General features: G+C 44.1%; 1 protein-coding gene across 1 annotated transcript in view; it reads left to right on the top strand.

Annotated features, from left to right (window-relative positions):
- Erich1 (glutamate rich 1) overlaps positions 1-16,168 on the top strand; it is a 66,434-nt gene extending 50,266 nt beyond the window's left edge. The window contains exons 4-6 of the mRNA XM_051169702.1: positions 8,570-9,007; positions 11,501-11,695; positions 15,919-16,168. Coding sequence (XP_051025659.1) covers positions 8,570-9,007; positions 11,501-11,695; positions 15,919-15,992 — 707 coding nt within the window. The 3' untranslated portion in view covers positions 15,993-16,168. The remainder of the gene's footprint in view (positions 1-8,569; positions 9,008-11,500; positions 11,696-15,918) is intronic.
- Positions 16,169-17,660: the final 1,492 nt, after the last annotated feature.

Below are 17,660 nucleotides of genomic sequence, written 5' to 3'. Positions count from 1 at the left end.
CCAAGAACAAGAGACCTACGATAAACTTAAACACAGATGGTCAAAAAAAATCAATAAGGGTGATTCCTAATGATATTCTGCTGTACTCATAGATCAGGGCCTTGTCCAGGCGTCATCAGAGAGGCTTCCTCCAGCAGGCAGCAGATGGGAGCAGATGCAGAGAGGGAGTCCACGTGAGAGCTCTCCATCAGAGATGTTAAAGGGTCTGCGTCATCGTATTGCATTTTATTTTGTCATGTTTGCTTGTTCTCTCTTAGAAGCCTGTTCTTTTCTAATGGGAGACAGAGTGGAGGAGCTGTGGAGGGGAGAGGAGCTGGGGAGGAGCTGGGAGGAGTAGGAGGGAGAACTGTAATCAGGATATAGGATGAGAAAACAATCTATTTTCCTCTCTCTCCTCCCCGCACCCCACCCCCCTCTCTCTCTTTGAGGGAAAGGGAGTTGAGACAAGGTTTCTCTCTGTATCCTTGGCTGTCCTGTAGACACTCTGTAGACCTGGCTGGCCTCAAACTCAGAGATTTGCCTGCCTCTGTCTCCTGAGTGCTGGTTTCAAAGGTGTGTCGCACCATGCCCAGCTAAGGAAAAAATCTATTTTCAATAAAAGAAAAAAGTTTAAATAATAAAAGAAATGCCCCAGCTAACTGCATGTGTTTAGCTTCTGTTAAACCACGTGCTTGCTTATTTTTCTCCCCTCTGCAACTGCCAACCAAGGAGTAGTTTTTCTGTCTTTTGCTTTTAAAAACTCCATTTAAAATGCATTCGAGGCCACTCTGTGAGAAGCGTTTCTCTCCAGACAGTTGCCAGCAGGCTTAGTAGAGACTCACTTCAGACTCTGTGGTCTAGCTGAGCGGTCTTTGGGTCTCTAACCTGTAGCAGAAGACAGACTCACCCTTCACAACAGTTCAAAGGAAAGATTCCAAGGCCTGAAGAAAGACCTCTGTAGTGCGGAAGGAAGCATCTCAGAGGAAGGCACACTGAGAACCCTGCTGGGATAGAGGCTTAAGGGATGGGACTGTCCATGTAGGGGCAGGGCCAGCTGAGTTCTGATAGCAGATCACTTCCAGACACACAAAGAATCAGGAGCATGCCTGAGATGTCAGAGTCACCAGCGCCGACTCTAGAACAAGTCAGCCCCCCTCTCCACCTGCATTTAACACAAAGTTTGCCCCCCCCCCCCCCCGCCGCCAAAAAAAAAGCAAAGAGCAGATCTGGTTCCCGGCTCTCAGGCCATCTGGCCACTGGTCCCTGTGGGACAAAGCCGGAAGCTCCTTATTTTGACCATTTCTGACACTTCTGACGTGCAGTGAGCAGGGGCTTAAGTCTATCATTACTTTAAATACGGATGTATGCCATCAGCTATGCCTTGGAGGCCTGTTGTTAAGCAAGGTGGGCTATAATTTCCTTTCCTTTGTGGCCAAAGTCCTAGTGGCTTCCCGTCCAGGGTTCCGTCTGCACTGGTCACTTTCATTACCCAGTGGACATTCACGTTTCAGTTCATAATACTTAAGTTGTGTGATAGCTGATTTGTATTATCATCCTGGATTAAGAAATACCTACGGTATTAGTCAAGCACATCTCTGGGTGTGTCTATGAAGGGGTTTCCACAGGTCTGAAGGGCTCTGAGCTAAAATGGTGTAATCCTTTGATGAGTTTATAACATGGTGGTGGTATCAGGAGGTGGGGAAAGGCAGGGGTGGAGCGTGCTGTATGCGGGTTGGGGGTGCTGCCCTTGGGATAGTATCCTACCCTGACACCAGCTTTTCTTTACACACTGTCTGCCAAGAAGTGTAGACCAGGCTCTACCACACACTCCCACATCCATGATGCTTGGTGGGTGCCCACTCCTCTCCTGTAAAGTGGTGCTGGTGCTGGTATTGTAGAAGCACAGAAGTAAGCCATACACTTGGCTTCTCGTGCGCTTTTAAAACAGAACCTGTGACTATATGGTGAAAGTTACTCCTTAGCTGATGAAGCCGTTATCTTTCCAATGCTTGTTTTTTGTCTCTGCTCAAAACTTAAGCTGATGTCCCAGAATGCACTTCTTATGGTTTCACCCATCAGCCTGCCCCACATGCCTGCCTCTGGCCACAAGGGGCTCTTGTACTTGATTAGGAAAAGTGAGATCTACAAGTTAGTCCTTTTGTCGCATAAGCCACACTTGAAGTATACACACACACACACACACACACACACACACACACACACACACACACACACACACAATTTACTTGCAGCCAGTGGCCACCATGAGGGCAATTCCTCATTGCAAAAGAGCAGCACTAATCTGGTATTTTAGAGCTAATGAGGAGGCCACACTGGAGGGAAGTGCTTCGGACGCTGTGTGTGACAGAATCAGTGATATCGTCTTTGTTGATTTGCTCACTGAGGCTGGTGAGGCAGCATGGAGGGTCAAGGGAGGATTCCTGATGAGGGCCTGTCACTAAGGCATATAGGCATAAAGCTGAAGAAGGGTCTAGTGTAGACAACAGTTGGTCAGTGCAACTAGATCCAAGAGTTTGCCAGAACTAAAAGAATGCTGATACTTTGCCTGACGAACAGAGAGATGGAAAAGGCAGATGAACCCGGCCACACCAGAGCCCAGGGGACAGGTCCAGCATGTCATGCTGGCATCAGCCATGCCCATCAGCACACATTTCCTCCATAGCGACAAACCCACTGTGATACCCGCAACCTGTTCTTTAGACTCAGGCTCCTGACCTGTAGCCCTGATGCAGAGAGCACACTTTGCATTGCTTGACTTCTATAGAAAGCTGACTTCTTCAGTAATCAAACCTGTGACTTAGGTTTTTTTTTTAGACCACCCCCCCTTGAGCAAAGTGGCCCTGCCAAAGGCTATAATGAAACATTTAGCATTTAGGATATATAGGATTATTTTCTAAAGTTTTTGTTTGTGTGTGTGTGTGTGTGTGTGTGTGTGTGTGTGTGTGTGTGTGTGTGTGGTTTTTGTTTTGTTTTTTGGGGTTTTTTGTTTGTTTGTTTTTCTTGGTTTTTGTTTGTTTTGTTTGTTTTTTGTTTTGTTTTTTGCCAGGCACGGTGGCGCACACCTTTAATTCCAGCACTAGGGAGGCAGAGGCAGGCAGATCACTGTGAGTTCGAGGCCAGCCTGGTCTACTAAGCAAGTCGAGGACAGCCAAGATTACACAGAGAAATCCTGTCTCAAAAAAAGTTTTTTTAATTTTTTATTTTCTATGATTAATCTGCCTCCTAAGTGCTGGAATTAAAGGAGTGTGCCACCATGCCAAACTTAATCTCTTGTTTCTTACATGAAAATCCTAGGTACATAAGTATTTGCATCAGGCTTCAGAGATACATATATTTGAGAAATTCAAACTATGGGAGAGAAAATTACATCAGAAACTCCGTTGAAATTGAACTGTGTCATAACCCTTTAACATCTTATTTTTGTAATAGCACTTATCTTGGGTTTATCTGAGTGTGTGAGCATGGTCAGCTCCCTCTGATGAGATGTTGGGGAAGTCATAAACTGTAAGTGTGAGTTGTGTCACAGTGTTAAATAAAGACCCATTCACAATGCTTATTTACGGCAGATGCTTAGAACCATCTTAACGGGTTCAAGGACCACACCACAGGAACCTTTCAGATGTAGGGGCAGGGGCTGAAGTACAGTGTAGGCAGGTGAGGAGTTAGAGGTTGAGAATGAGAATACAAATGTGTGAGTGTCACTGAGAAAACAGCAGGGATGAAAAAGATTTTGGCCAGACCAACCAACAGGATTTGGGGGTTAAGATGGGGTATGGGGGGCTGGGGGAGGTTGGGGGTTGGGGGTGAGCAGGCATGAGGCAGGCACTGTAGGCAATCCAGCCGAGCAGAGGCCTTGCTTGGGCTAGATTTTAGATAACCATTCCCAGGGGGCTTCTGGGGGAGGTTCAGGACAATGGCTACACTTTGGCAGAGACCTTTCGTCAAAGGGCTTTTCTATCATGTGGAAGTCTTCAAGGTCATCCGGGGAAAGGCCATCATAATGGAAAGCATGGTTGAAGGCTGTCCAAGTAGACAGAAGATGAGGGAACTGTGCTTCTTGTGACACTGTTGTCAAACATGTCTTTACGACCAAGCTTGTATTTTCTTCCTTATGGTATTTTTACCCTTACAGGCTTTCTAAGATTCCCAAATCCCAAGGAAATGTTTCTCCTTTAGCTGATATATGAAAATTATGCAATACGTCTTATTTTCTCAGTTGCCAAATATATGTGCAAGCCGCACTGCCAGTGGGCATGTGCTGTAAATAAGGTAAAGTCTCCACTTTCCCTGTATGAATTATATGTAATATGTTTTATACGCTGTGTTGTATTCTACAGACCTGGGAAATTCTAGGACTGAGGGATGCATAGCCACAGCAAATATAAAAGATGAAGCCACATCATGGGGCTCCGCAGAAGGGTTCCCCCACTTCCTCCCTTGGCACATATTGGCACATGAAATCAATGCACTAATTGAGTCCTGTAGGACCCAAGGACAGTGTAGAAGCGAAGGTACACCGTGTCACTCCTAAAGTCACCATCAAAGTCTGAATAATAAACTTATCCCTCCCTAGACCTCCCATTGTCTGCCAGCTTGGTGAGCCCCTTGGCCTGGTCCTAGAACTTTGAGTGGGGTCATGTGATCTTTGTATGTTGAGCTGGTCTGGGATCTTCTACTGGTTGTCCTGATTTGGGATCCATGCAGGGACGGTCACTCATTCTTTCTCACTGATGAACTTGCCCTTCCCTGTTAGGAAGGAGCTTGTCCTCGGAAGCTGTGTTCTCCCTGGGTCCTGGGATAGAGCTGACCCACAAGCAAACAGCCACAGTTTCATTATTTCTAAGTTGAGGTTTTTAATGTGCCAGCATGACATATGACAATAACAGAGGTTTTGTAGCTGCTTATCATGTGTTGACTTTTTCTTCTTGATTTTAATTGGATCTAAGATCTTGTCATACTGTGGTATCAAAATTTGCTAAATACTCTCTATCACAGGAGTCTTTCAATTAATATCATTAAGCTTTCCTTAAAGTTTTGTAGGGATGCTTGCGAGAGCCCTGTTCTCCCTCCTGAGATGGTTTGAGTGAGAATGGCCCCATGGGCTCATACAGTTGAACACTCAGTCCTAAGTTGATGAAACTGTTTAGAAAGGATTAGGAGGTATGGCTTTGCCAAGGGGGTATGTTACTGGGGACGGGGAGGGAGGCTTTCAAAAAGCCCACTCCATTCCCAGTTAGCTCTCTGTGCGTTGTGATTGTCTCTCAAGATGTGAGTCCTCAGCTATTGCTCCAGTGCCATGCCTGCCTGCTCCTGCCATGCTCCCCTCCATGAGCCCCAAATTCTTATATAAATCGCCTTGGTCATAGCATCAGGAAGGTAGCAAGACACCTCCCTTGTCATGTTTTAGAGTGAAGAACAAACTGTGGATACACTGTCTTTTCTTAGTAGTACTTATGCAAGATGAACACTGGCTTTGGGTTTGTTTTGTTTTGTTTTGTTAAGTGTTCAGTAGAATTCACAGAAGAACCTAGATTTGGCATTTTTTTATTTTATTTTATGTATCTGGATGTTTTCCTTTCACATATGTCTGTGCACTACTTACATGGAGTTCCCAAGGAGGCCAGAAGAGAGCACTGGATCCCCTGGAAATGGACTTACAAACACATTAGCTACCATGTGGGTGCTAAGAACTGAACTGTGGGTCCTCTGGAAGAACCGTCAATGTTCCTAACCACTGAACCATCCCTCCATCACCACCACTCCTTTAATTTTTAAGAGGAATTTGAAACTATTAAGGTTTTCTGTTTCTTCATCTATTTGGTAAATTTTGATTTTTTTCTCTGAATTCTCTATTTCTTGCAGACAGTCTAGCTTGTTGTATGGTGCAGTTCAAAGCATCTGCTGTTTGTTTACATGAATGATGTCAACAATGCTCTTGATGTTGATAGCTGTGCTTTCTCCCTTCTCTCCTTGCCAAATCTCACCAGCTGTCAGTCCAGGTGTTTCTTTAAAATGTCAGTGATTATTGATTTTTTTCCCCTGTATTTTCTGTTCCTGTGTTTGTTTTCCTTCTAACTTTGTTTAACTTGCTGTTTGCTTGCTTGCTTGCTTGCAGTATTTTTTATTTGTTTTTGTTTTTGTTTTGATGTCAGATCTCACTATATATCTCACACTGCTCTAGAACTCTAAAATACTACCCACTCTCACCAGCTAGTAGAAAAGACCGTGTGTGTGTGTGTGTGTGTGTGTGTGTGTGTGTGTATGTGTGTGTGAGACTCCGTAGCAGCCTATACACTGTGATGTCATCATAATTTCAAGTTTAAGATAAGCTTTCCTCATATAAAGCAGTATATGTTCAGTACTCTAGACATGAGCATCAGGTGGGCAAAGCAGAAACGGAGCAGTCTGCCCTCACCCCACCTCAGGTGACCACAGTAGACTTGCCTGGGTCAACAGTGACTTCTTTACGTTTTCCTTTTCATTAGCACACACACATTTATTTGGAAAAGTCTGGTAACTACATCGTTTGAGAGCTGTTTTGCCACTGCCACCAATCAAAATCAGTGCTGTATAGTCTTTTTAAATAGCAGATCAATACTCTAATCATTCTTAATGCAACAGCCATTCATATCATGGCATGACCACTCGAAAAAGGAAGAAACCAATGGGAACAAAGTTGGCAACTAGCTGCAGTCCTGAAGGAGGCTTCCAGAAGGGAGGGACCCACAGATAACCTGGAGAGAGCTGAGAAGCAATCAGGACCCCACACACCCAGGGCCCCGTCACACTGGCTTCCAGATGAACTTCCTTTGAGATGACAAAATATCTATGGATTCTGTTCTCAAAATTAATAACATTAAATATTTTTAATATACCAGTAAGAATACTTTTTTCTATTGTGAAATGAACCTGAGAAAAACAATTCCATAAAACAGTAGTCACTTTAGGGTCATGACTATTTAATAAACCATTTTATGGTCAGGAATTCAAAGGTACTTGGAATCAACATTGATCTGTCAGCCGAACTTAGCAGGTGCCTGATATCGAGTCATCCTTGCAAATGAAATGGAAAAATACACTATTCAAAAAATGCCTGTTATTAAGGAAAGCAATTTATGAGCTAGACCATAATCTAATATCATGATTTAATGAGGAATAGTTTTGGCCTCATGTCAAGTTTGAGGTAGCAGTAGGTTTCATAGATACAGTTGCTAAGTATATCAGGAGAAAACTGAGAAATCTCACTCAAAAATAGCAGTGGAATTGCTCACCATCCCCACAACACAAAATACCCCAATAAGGACACAAAGCTGAAGGGTGAGAGAGAAGGGTTTGTGCTCAGTGGATTTTCAAGGTGGATGGAGCACACTGTAACTGCCTAAGCACCTCAGTGGGAGGTAACCGTGCGTGCGGGAGGGCTGTAGGATGCAGATGGGGAAGGGATCCTGCCAGGAAGTTAGTTTCCTGTGGGGTCAGTAAGCAGCACTTTAGTTAATGGTTTCTCAAGAGTGCAACTCAGAAACCTCAAACTAGAATTTCCTAAAAGTTAGAATTTTCTAAAAATCAAAGCACAAGGTATGGGGGCAAGCTTTACAGTCGTAGGTCTGTTGGGGCAGGGCCCAGAGTGCATGAGTTACTGTCATGAGAAGAACATGTCGTGCCCTTAGCCTATGTATTCATTGACCTTTAGAAGTGTAAGATGTGTGTGATAGAAAGCAGAAATTTGGGTTCTATTTCTCACAGTCATCTTATGCAGACTCAGGAGTCTCCAAAGACACTCTCAAGAGTCAGTTCTCCACGGTCAGGCTTCCTGTGTCAGTAACAATGCTCACACTGGGTGTTGTCCTGCCTGTCCTGGTGTGGTCTGTCTGTGTAGGGCTGTGCTGCTCCCGAGGCGGCTGTGTGTGTCTCAGTGGTGAGCTGCTCAGCTCCAGTAGTCAACTGTGAGTGTCTATTCCCGCTCAGTACTGCCGCACACACATCCTGAAAGCAGATGGCGAGACACGCGCTGGAGACTGAAGCAAGAGGAACTCAGATATAAAGCCAGCCTGAAGCCCCTAGCTCCAGAAAAACAAATTATGAGTAGTTCCTATGCTTTGATTCCAGGGCCATGGGAGATTAAATTTTATACTAATAAAACAGCAATTACATTCCTTAAAAATGCTATGAGTAGAGGCTGGCAGATTGCTGTGAATTTGAAGCCAGCCTGCCTACAAAGAGAGTCCAGGACAGCCGAGATAACATAGAGAAACCCTGTCTCAACACACACACACACAAAACAAAAAGAATGGTTTTCTAATGATTAGTCCCTAAAAAACGCTATGTGTTATAATTATAACAGCTTTGTGTATATTTTTGTAGGGTGGAGGAGTCAGTTAATTCAACCATGGTTAATAATAAGCTATAGTTGGTGTGGTCACTTAAGGCAAAGTTGAGAATCACTGAAGTAAATTGTTTAAATTACTTTTGTACTAAAACTGTAAGAATCCTGGGAAATTTTATTTAAGTTAACTGTGGTTGTTATGGCTTTATCGTCCTAAAAAAGTACCCTATTTGAATTTTTTAACAGATCCGGATCTTCCTGATCAACCAAAAAGAAGAAGAATTAGAAAGCACAAATCAAAGAAAAATATTAAAAACCTCAATGATGTCATAAAGCAAGCAGAATTAGAGAAGCAGCCTGGTCTTTCACAGGAGAAAGTGCACACACAGCATTCAGATGTGCCCACAATGAGCAAAAACAAAAGAAAGAAGCTGAAAAAGAAGCTGCAGCTTAGGAGAAAGAAAGCAGCTGGCTTAGCCGCAAAGGCCTCTGGGGTCAGTTTCATGTACCAGCCTGAGAGCCCCGGGGAGTCGGGTGTGGATGATGTTGCGGGAGGAGAGTCCGAAGACGATGGGGAGAGCTCAGCCGCAGACACCACCCAGGAAGACATCGACCTTGCTAACAGCAAGACAGACAGCATCCTCAGTTTTCTGAAGTCGACACAAGAACTTTATTTTTATGATGGTAAGTGTCTCTGCCCCCTCTGAGTAATGGCATCTAGCAAGTGTAGTGAAACACACATTGTTGTGGTATAAGACATGTTGAGGTACTGGCCTTAGTTCTTCTTCTCATTGCTCTGATAAAATACCTGACAAAAATAACTTAATTGTAAATATTATCTCACATATACTGAAGAAAGTTCATGTGGTGGGGAATTGAGGGCAGCAGGAGCTTTAAGCAGCTGGTCCTTTCTTCCACAATCAGGAGGAAGAGAGCGATGAATGCTTGTCCTCTACTCTCTTTCTCCTTTTCACACAGTCCAAGATCCCAGCCAGTGAAATGGCGCTCACCCACAGTGGGTGGACCTTTCCGTTTTAACTAGCCCCAATTACCATCCACCGTGGGCCTGCATAGAGGCCCGCCTCACAGGTGACCGCTGGGAATAACCATGACTGCATTCAAAGTAAACAATAAGCTTTGAGTCAAAACCCAGAATATCACAGTTTTTTCTAACGTTCCAGCCCACGGATCCTACATCTTATTTCTCCCATGTTCCTTGTGGGAAGCAACAGCCAGTGACATTGGGGCTCCAGGTGTGGATCGCGCTCCTGGTCCTTACCGCTCTAGTCAGACTCTGGGTTGTGTTGGTGTTTGAGGCTGTGTTTGTAAATGAAGCAGCTTTGAGTAGCTGCTCATCTTTATAAGCCCCTAGAGAAGTAAAGGAGCCACAGCTTTCCCCGTGAGGCATACTCACGTTTGTTTTTCATATACAACTTACTGCTTAGAGTTTTCAGTAAGCATTTTTAATTAACTACATTTATATGGGATCTAAGAAAATAAAGATTTATTCTCATGGTTGACAATTGTTCATTTTCATAATGTTCTATTAGCAACTGAACTAAGGACCAGAAAGAACAGGTGCCAGTCAGGATCTACCATGATCACATTGAGAGGAAGATGCACCAAGGCTCAATTTCCCACTTGAATGACATCACTGGGGGAATGTAGGGAAAGGTGATGAGCTTATAGATGCACAGTTCAGCCAGATAGTAAATGTGACAAATCAGAGAAAAATTTGACAGAATAAGTCAGAGATAGGATACACCCAACTCTCACGAGAATAGACAAGAAAGAGAAGCTACTTAGGAGCATTGCAGAGAGAGAGGGAGAGAGAGAGAGAACAGTAGAGTTCAGGAGTACAGTACAGTTCAGTTTAATTGAGTACAGTTAACATACAATTCAGTTTTTTTTTTTAATTATTTATTATTACGTGGACAGTGTTCGCCCTGCATGTGCACCTGTAGGCCAGAAGAGGGCACCAGTTCTCATTACAGATGGTTGTGAACCACCATGTGATTGCTGGGAATTGAACTCAGGACATTTGGAAAAGTAGGCGGTGCTCTTAACCACTGAGCCATCTCTCCAGCCCACAATTCAGTTCTTAAGAGTTCACAGGCAGTTTTTTCAAACAGAACAGCAAGAAGTGGTAAGAGAAGCAGTTTTAATCAATCAGCTTGGAGAAGAGTTTTCAGCCAGAGCAGTTGAGTTGAACCAGCCAGCCAGAGTTCATAAAGAACAGGAAAGGGTGAGCTTATTCAGCAGTAAGTCTTGAAGGCTGAAAACCTTCTAGGCCTAGATCAGCAGATGGAGACTGGAGCCTAAACCCTTCTAGGTCCTGGCTGGCAGAAGATTAGACTGTTTGGAAGCTAGAAGCTTCCAGGCCTAGGGATAGTTAGATGAAACACTCTGGGCTCAGTCCAAGCCATCAATTCCCAAAGCTTGGGTACAGCTCTCATCTCATCCCCTCGTCTGAGGAAATAAAAACATTTACAGAGATATAAATTTTAATTTATGTGTATGTGTAGGGCATGGAAGTAGAAAGGGGTCATAAGGTAAAGGAAGTGATCCAAAGAAAGTGGGGAGGGACAGGCAATGGAGGGCGTGGCGAATACGCGACATGGAAGCAGAAGGAGGGACTAGTTAGGGGCAGTAAAGAGTGGTGACGTCACAGTGGAGTCCATTATTTTGTATGCTAATTAAAAATATTAAGTAAATAAATAAAAGTTTAAAAGATCTTAAAAAGAGCCAAAGGAAAAAGGCTGTTATCTTTCCAACATAGACACTTAGCAGATCTTCAGGAGAGCAAACAAAGCTGGCCTCTCGGGTGGGTTTCCTTGATTTGTGCTAAACAGCCAGAACTCTTACTCTTGGTGTTTTTAAAGACCCCATAGCATGACTTTATGCCTAGTTTCCTTGTCTGGTTTTTCCTGCTGTTGTCTATGACTCAGAGCACTGTGTTATGTTTGGAAGGTGTTTAAACGGTCAGACACATAACAAGCCAGCTTTCCAGTGTCATTCAAATGGTGGCACTTTGTTCTCTTTCTTCCCAGAGCTCTATTCCAGCCCTGGTAGCTTGTTGTATCTCACACACCCCAGCCTGAGTGGGATGTGTAGCTGAGGACTCTTTAGGGAGTTGGGGCTTATCTTGAAACTAAGACACTGAGTGACTCCTTTCAGACACTTGTAAAGAGCTCGATCCGGCTGTGTGCACAGAAACTGCTGAAGGGCTGCTTCATCTCCTCGAGTCTGGAAGCATGCCTCCCTCAGATGTGCTCGTGCTGGACCACATGAAAACCCTGCTGCTTCTGCAGGACACCGAGAGGCTGGAGAGCGCCCTGAAGATGTTCCCAGAGCACTGTGTGATGCCTCCCGGTAAGTACCCCACTGTCTCTGCAAGGACTTCCTCCAGATCCTAGTGTAAAACTGTGGTCATAAGACTTGGAACAGAACCTGCAGAGAAACGGTCCTCATGTGTGTGCTTCTGGTTGGCATAGAAAGATGTCTAATGTTGTATGCAAAAACATACACTCCATCTAATATTTGGCCTTTGAGTTATCAGTTTTGGGGGGTCACTTGCTCTAAGTTTAATTGGAAGTGAAATCATTCATTTTTTTCCTCTTTTCTGCTAATTTGGTAGAGGGTAAAGTTTTCTGTCTTCCAGAGATCTTGGTGCCTTATTTTAAAAAATCACCATTGGAACACCTAGGAAGGGTATCAAATTACTATGGCGATCTTCCTTTCTTTCATTTCTCTAGTCTGTTTCGGTTACCCACTCTGTATGAACTGCAGTATGTGGGAATCAGGCGTGGTGTGTGGCCCTGTTGGGGGGGGGGGTCAGGGTTAGTTCAGAAGGGATGGAGGAGTATGGGGGCAGTGGTCGCCTAAATGGAGCTGAGGGGAGAATAGAGGATGAAGGCTTCCTTATGACAATGAATAAGGAATCATAAGAGATGCAAGCAAAGATGATCTGCAAGAGGCCAGGCCACAGAAGAAATGTGAAAAGAAACTGGAGATGACAATGGGACTGAAGAAGCTCATGAACAGGAAGTGTACTCGCGAGGGGTGGGGGTGTACAGATGCATACCTTGGAAGAGAGGGGCTTTATGTACTCCCATGTAAGCAAGGTCCACACCTAACAGGCCAGCAGTTAGCAGGTTTGTTTTACCTACTGTGTTCTGTATTTGACAAATTTAAATATTTACAATAAGGTTTTATGCCAAACTGCAGAAAGGATTTTTAAAAAATTCAAAGAAGTTATCAATGGCTCAGTGGGGAGATATATCTGTATGTACGTATGTACGTATGTACATATGTATGTATGTATGTATGTACGTATGTATGTATGTACACATACAGGGGACCCTAGGTGTGAATCCCCAGCTCCCACCTAGTAGGGCAGGAATGAGTGCGTGTCACTGTATCTCCTGCATTGCAGTGCAGAGACATAGATCCCAGATGTTTGGCCAGCTGGCCTTCCAAATGATGAGCTTCAGTTTCAACAAGAGGTCTTATCTCAAAGGAGTAAGATGGGAAACCCTAGAGGAAGACACTGCAGTCTTTCTTTGGCTTCTGCCTGTGCACATGTAGGAGCAGACACATTACCACATACACCACATTACCACACACACCACACCACACACCACATTACCATACACACCACATTACCATACACACCACATTACAATACACACCACAACACACACCACATTACCACACGTAGCACACCACATACCACATAGCCACACACAACACAACACACCGCATACCCAGACACCATACCACATACCACATTACCACACACATGACCACACATGCCACACAACTGTACATACCACACCACATAACCACACATACCACACAACTACACACCACAGACCACATAACCATACACACCACAAAACTACACACACCATACCACATACCATATTACTACACACACCATACCACATACACACCACACCACATGCCACATAACCACACATACCATACCACATACACACCACACCACATGCCACATAACCACACATACCGTACCACATACACACCACACCACACGCCACATAACCACACATACCATACCACATACACACCACACCACACGCCACATAACCACACATACCATACCACATACACACCACACCACACGCCACATAACCACACATACCATACCACATACACACCACACCACACCATAACCAACACACCTACCACATACACACCACACCACATGCCACATAACCACACACACCATACCACATACACACACCACATGCCACATAACCACACATACCATACCACATACACACCACACCACATGCCACATAACCACACATACCATACCACATACACACCACACCACACGCCACATAACCACACATACCATACCACATACACACCACACCACACGCCACATAACCACACATACCATACCACATACACACCACACCACACGCCACATAACCACACACCATACCACATACACACCACACCACACGCCACATAACCACACATACCGTACCACATACACCACACACATGCCACATAACCACAACCATACCATACCACCTACACACCACACCACATGCCACATAACCACACATACCATAACCACATACACACACACACATGCCACATAACCACACATACCGTACCACATACACACCACACCACACGCCACATAACCACACATACCATACCACATACACACCACACCACATGCCACATAACCACACATACCGTACCACATACACACCACACCACACGCCACATAACCACACATACCGTACCACATACACACCACACCACATGCCACATAACCACACATACCGTACCACATACACACCACACCACACGCCACATAACCACACACACCATACCACATACACACCACACCACACGCCACATACACCACACATACCATACCACATACACACCACACCACATGCCACATAACCACACATACCGTACCACATACACACCACACCACATGCCACATAACCACACATACCATACAACTATATACACCACCACCAACACACAGCACATAACCACACATACCACACACAACCACACACCACATAACCACACACCACACACACACATCCCAAAAATATTTTTTAAAACTTTAAAAAAACTGTACAATGCTAGTTTTGTTATGTTAAACTGATGTAAACTTTTTATAAAATAAATTACTTTTCTTTTAATTGTCCTGTTCTGGCACTTAAGACCTTCATGTGTGTATCCTGAAACATGCCTAGAGTGAGCACAGGGGGAGACTGCATTCTGAAAGCCACTGGCCCTGCCCTAAGATCACTAGACAGATTCTATTTCAGGAACATTTGCCATAGGTAGTCTATAGAACTAAGTCTTATACATGAACCTGTTTCTGAAACACAGGTTTCCTCCATGCACAGCTTAAGATGTGTGCTTAAAATTGTTTCTATGCCATTCACAAACAACAAAACCTTACTCTTAAATGCAGGCCTATCTAATGAGATTTGGCCTGTATATCTCTTTGAGATTAGGCTTTATTCTTCATAATTGAGCTTATGATGTCTAGTAGACGTGTCTGTCATCCCTGGGGTCTAAACTTAAAAGCAGACAACACGTGTGTCCCGCCCACCGCCTTAGCTCCTTTCCCTCCATGGCTAAGGATTCTTTCCTGAAACCAGAGACTTCACTGAGAAAGGAATAGTTCGTACAGGCTCACTGCCTTTAGGATGTTAGAACCACACAGGTGCTAGGGAAAGCTAACACCCCATGTTAGGCTGTTGTCACAAATCCTTCATACATCGGGTTCCATTTGCTGGCTGACCGACGTCACACTCAGACACTTATGGGTGGGGCAGGGCTGTCTGTGCTCAACTATCCTTTCTTTATTCACCATGTAGTTCACTTACATTATCCAAGCAGAGAAAAAGAGACTTAAAGAGAGGTAAAACACCTTGCCCCTAGAGGGGAAAAGTGTTAGGAGGATCTCAGAGGGTTTATGGGAAATGAAGGGAAAGTTGGTCCCCTCCCTCAGCACCAGGCCTTCCAGATACTATATACTACATGGTTTGGAAGTCAAGATCAAGTGGACCACATCACGGGCAGCCCTGGGGTCTCACCAGATTTGGGAGGGGTCCCCTCTGCTTCCAGACTCAAGGTCAGCTTGTATTCCCCTTAACTGTGAACTTTAGAAGTAGGGCCATCCCAAAGTAAGTTCTAGGAAGTGGGTCCAACCTGGGACGTGGAGCTCAAAGGCAACCCAGGGTGACACCAAAGCCAAATGTCTGAGAGACATCTCTACTCCAGTGGCAGGTGACATTGGCTGTGGACTTGTCTCCTTGATGAGTTCTAGCTGTCCTGGTACATCATCACCTACATGAAAGCCAAAGGCTGCGCAACTCCCAGTACACACCACTTACGTTCCCTTTCTTTCCTTGGCACAAACTTCTGTTCCTAATTGCATCATATCCCTGTCAGCTTATATACCAAGATAGCATTTTATTAGATTGTTTCAGGTTTTTTTCTGGGCTCAAGGGCTGAAAATCTGTAAAATCATTATTTATAATTCTATTTTTGTTTGTTTTGCCTTTGTTTTTACCTTTCAGACCATGCCAGAGTAATCTCAGCTTTTTTTAACTATTGGATCACACAGATTCTTCCTGAAAAAAACAGTGAATAAATCAGTAGCTCTTAAGAAGAGCTGTCTGTTGTTTGACAAGATGTTAAACACAATACAAAGTGAGCAGACACTGCATTTTTGTACTTACAGACTTTTATTTATTATTTATTTTTCTAATGAATCAAACCCTGGAGACACTGAAGACATTTCTGCTGTGTTATTTATTTCTGTGTCCATGTATAACATCATCTGGGACTCTAAGTGGGAAACTGGGGAAATTGAAGCATTTCACTTGCTTATTGTTACCTACATATTGAATTACTACATGAAACTAGATTTTCTTTCTGATCCCAATGAGCATTCATTGAGTTAGCTATACAATTTGAAGTTATCCTACTTGTTATAAAGCTCTAAGTCACCTTGTGTCAGAAAACTCTGATGTCTAAGAAGATGTAGAAACATTAGCTTTGCAAGTGTGATGACAAGAGTTTGACCCCCGAAGCCCAGAACTGTTGTACCCACGTGCGCCTGTAATCCCAGCACACCTACGCCAAGATGAGAGGCAGGGATGGAAGAATTCCCTGGAACTTCACCAGCCAGCTCACCTGAAGTATGTGTACAGTACAGCCGCAGAAGCAAGAGAGAGCCTACCTAACAACGGCACAGCCAGACCGCTCCTGCAAACTCTTCTCTGACAGCCACTGTGGCATGTGTGTGCCACATGTGTGTGCCACATGTGTGTGCCACATGTGTGTAAAAGCTTAGTACTTTTTCAAATGCCTTATGGGTATCACAAGGTCTATATGGGTACCAAAAGTTTAAGTAGTTTGGTTAATTTGTTCTCTTTTTGCTTATCTACACTAGAAATCGTGTAGTCTGCTTTTTGTGAATTCTCTTTCTTTGTACTATGGAAACAACCACCAGTTTTTAAATGGTGAGTGCTAAGATCACACCTTCTCAAGTACTGGCACCGAGCCTTGCCACCACACCTAGCTCAATTGAGAGGTGTCACACTCACAGGTACGGGGCTGCATATCCAGGACAGCTATGAACATAGACAAACACAAAATTATAAACTTACTTACTTAGAAACAATAAGAGTTTTTTTTCTTTCATTCACTCTCTCTCTTTGTTGTTTTGCTGTTGTTGTTTTGTTTTGTTTTGTTTTTGTTATTTTGGTTTGGTTTTGAAACAAGGTTTCATTGTGTAGCCTTGGCTGTTCTGGAACTCGCCCTGTAGACCAGGCTGGCCTCGAACTCACAGAGATCCAGCTGACTCTGCCTAGAATTAGAGGCATGTGTGCCAGCCACCATGCCCAACACACACACTCTCTCTCTTTTCAACTTGTATGTTTAAGCACAAACACTAAATAACCAAACTGTGTCACAGTGTCAGGGAAAATAAAATATGTGTTATGTTCTTGATACTTAAACTCATTTATGGTGGTATGAAGCTTCCTGTGTGCTGTGTTCTGAACATAAACAGTTTAATTTTAAACATAACAGCCATCAGACATTACATGTGCTCATGGTGACTTGGCGAGTGGCCTGCAGCCATTAGCAGTGCCATTTTCACTGACTGTTACAGGGGAGAGGTGTTGGTGTTAGAAGATGGGCCAGTGCTCTCATTTGAGTAACTAAGGTATTTCTGTCCCCCGCCAGGCCATGTGTCACCCACCACTCTTTATAGGCAGCCCTCCCACTTGCCCAAGCTTAGCCTCCTCTTTTC

Source organism: Acomys russatus, chromosome 27, assembly GCF_903995435.1.
Source record: "Acomys russatus chromosome 27, mAcoRus1.1, whole genome shotgun sequence".
NCBI lineage: Eukaryota > Metazoa > Chordata > Mammalia > Rodentia > Muridae > Acomys > Acomys russatus.
Note: the sequence above shows the minus strand (reverse complement) of the source record. Positions and strands in the feature narration are given on the sequence as shown.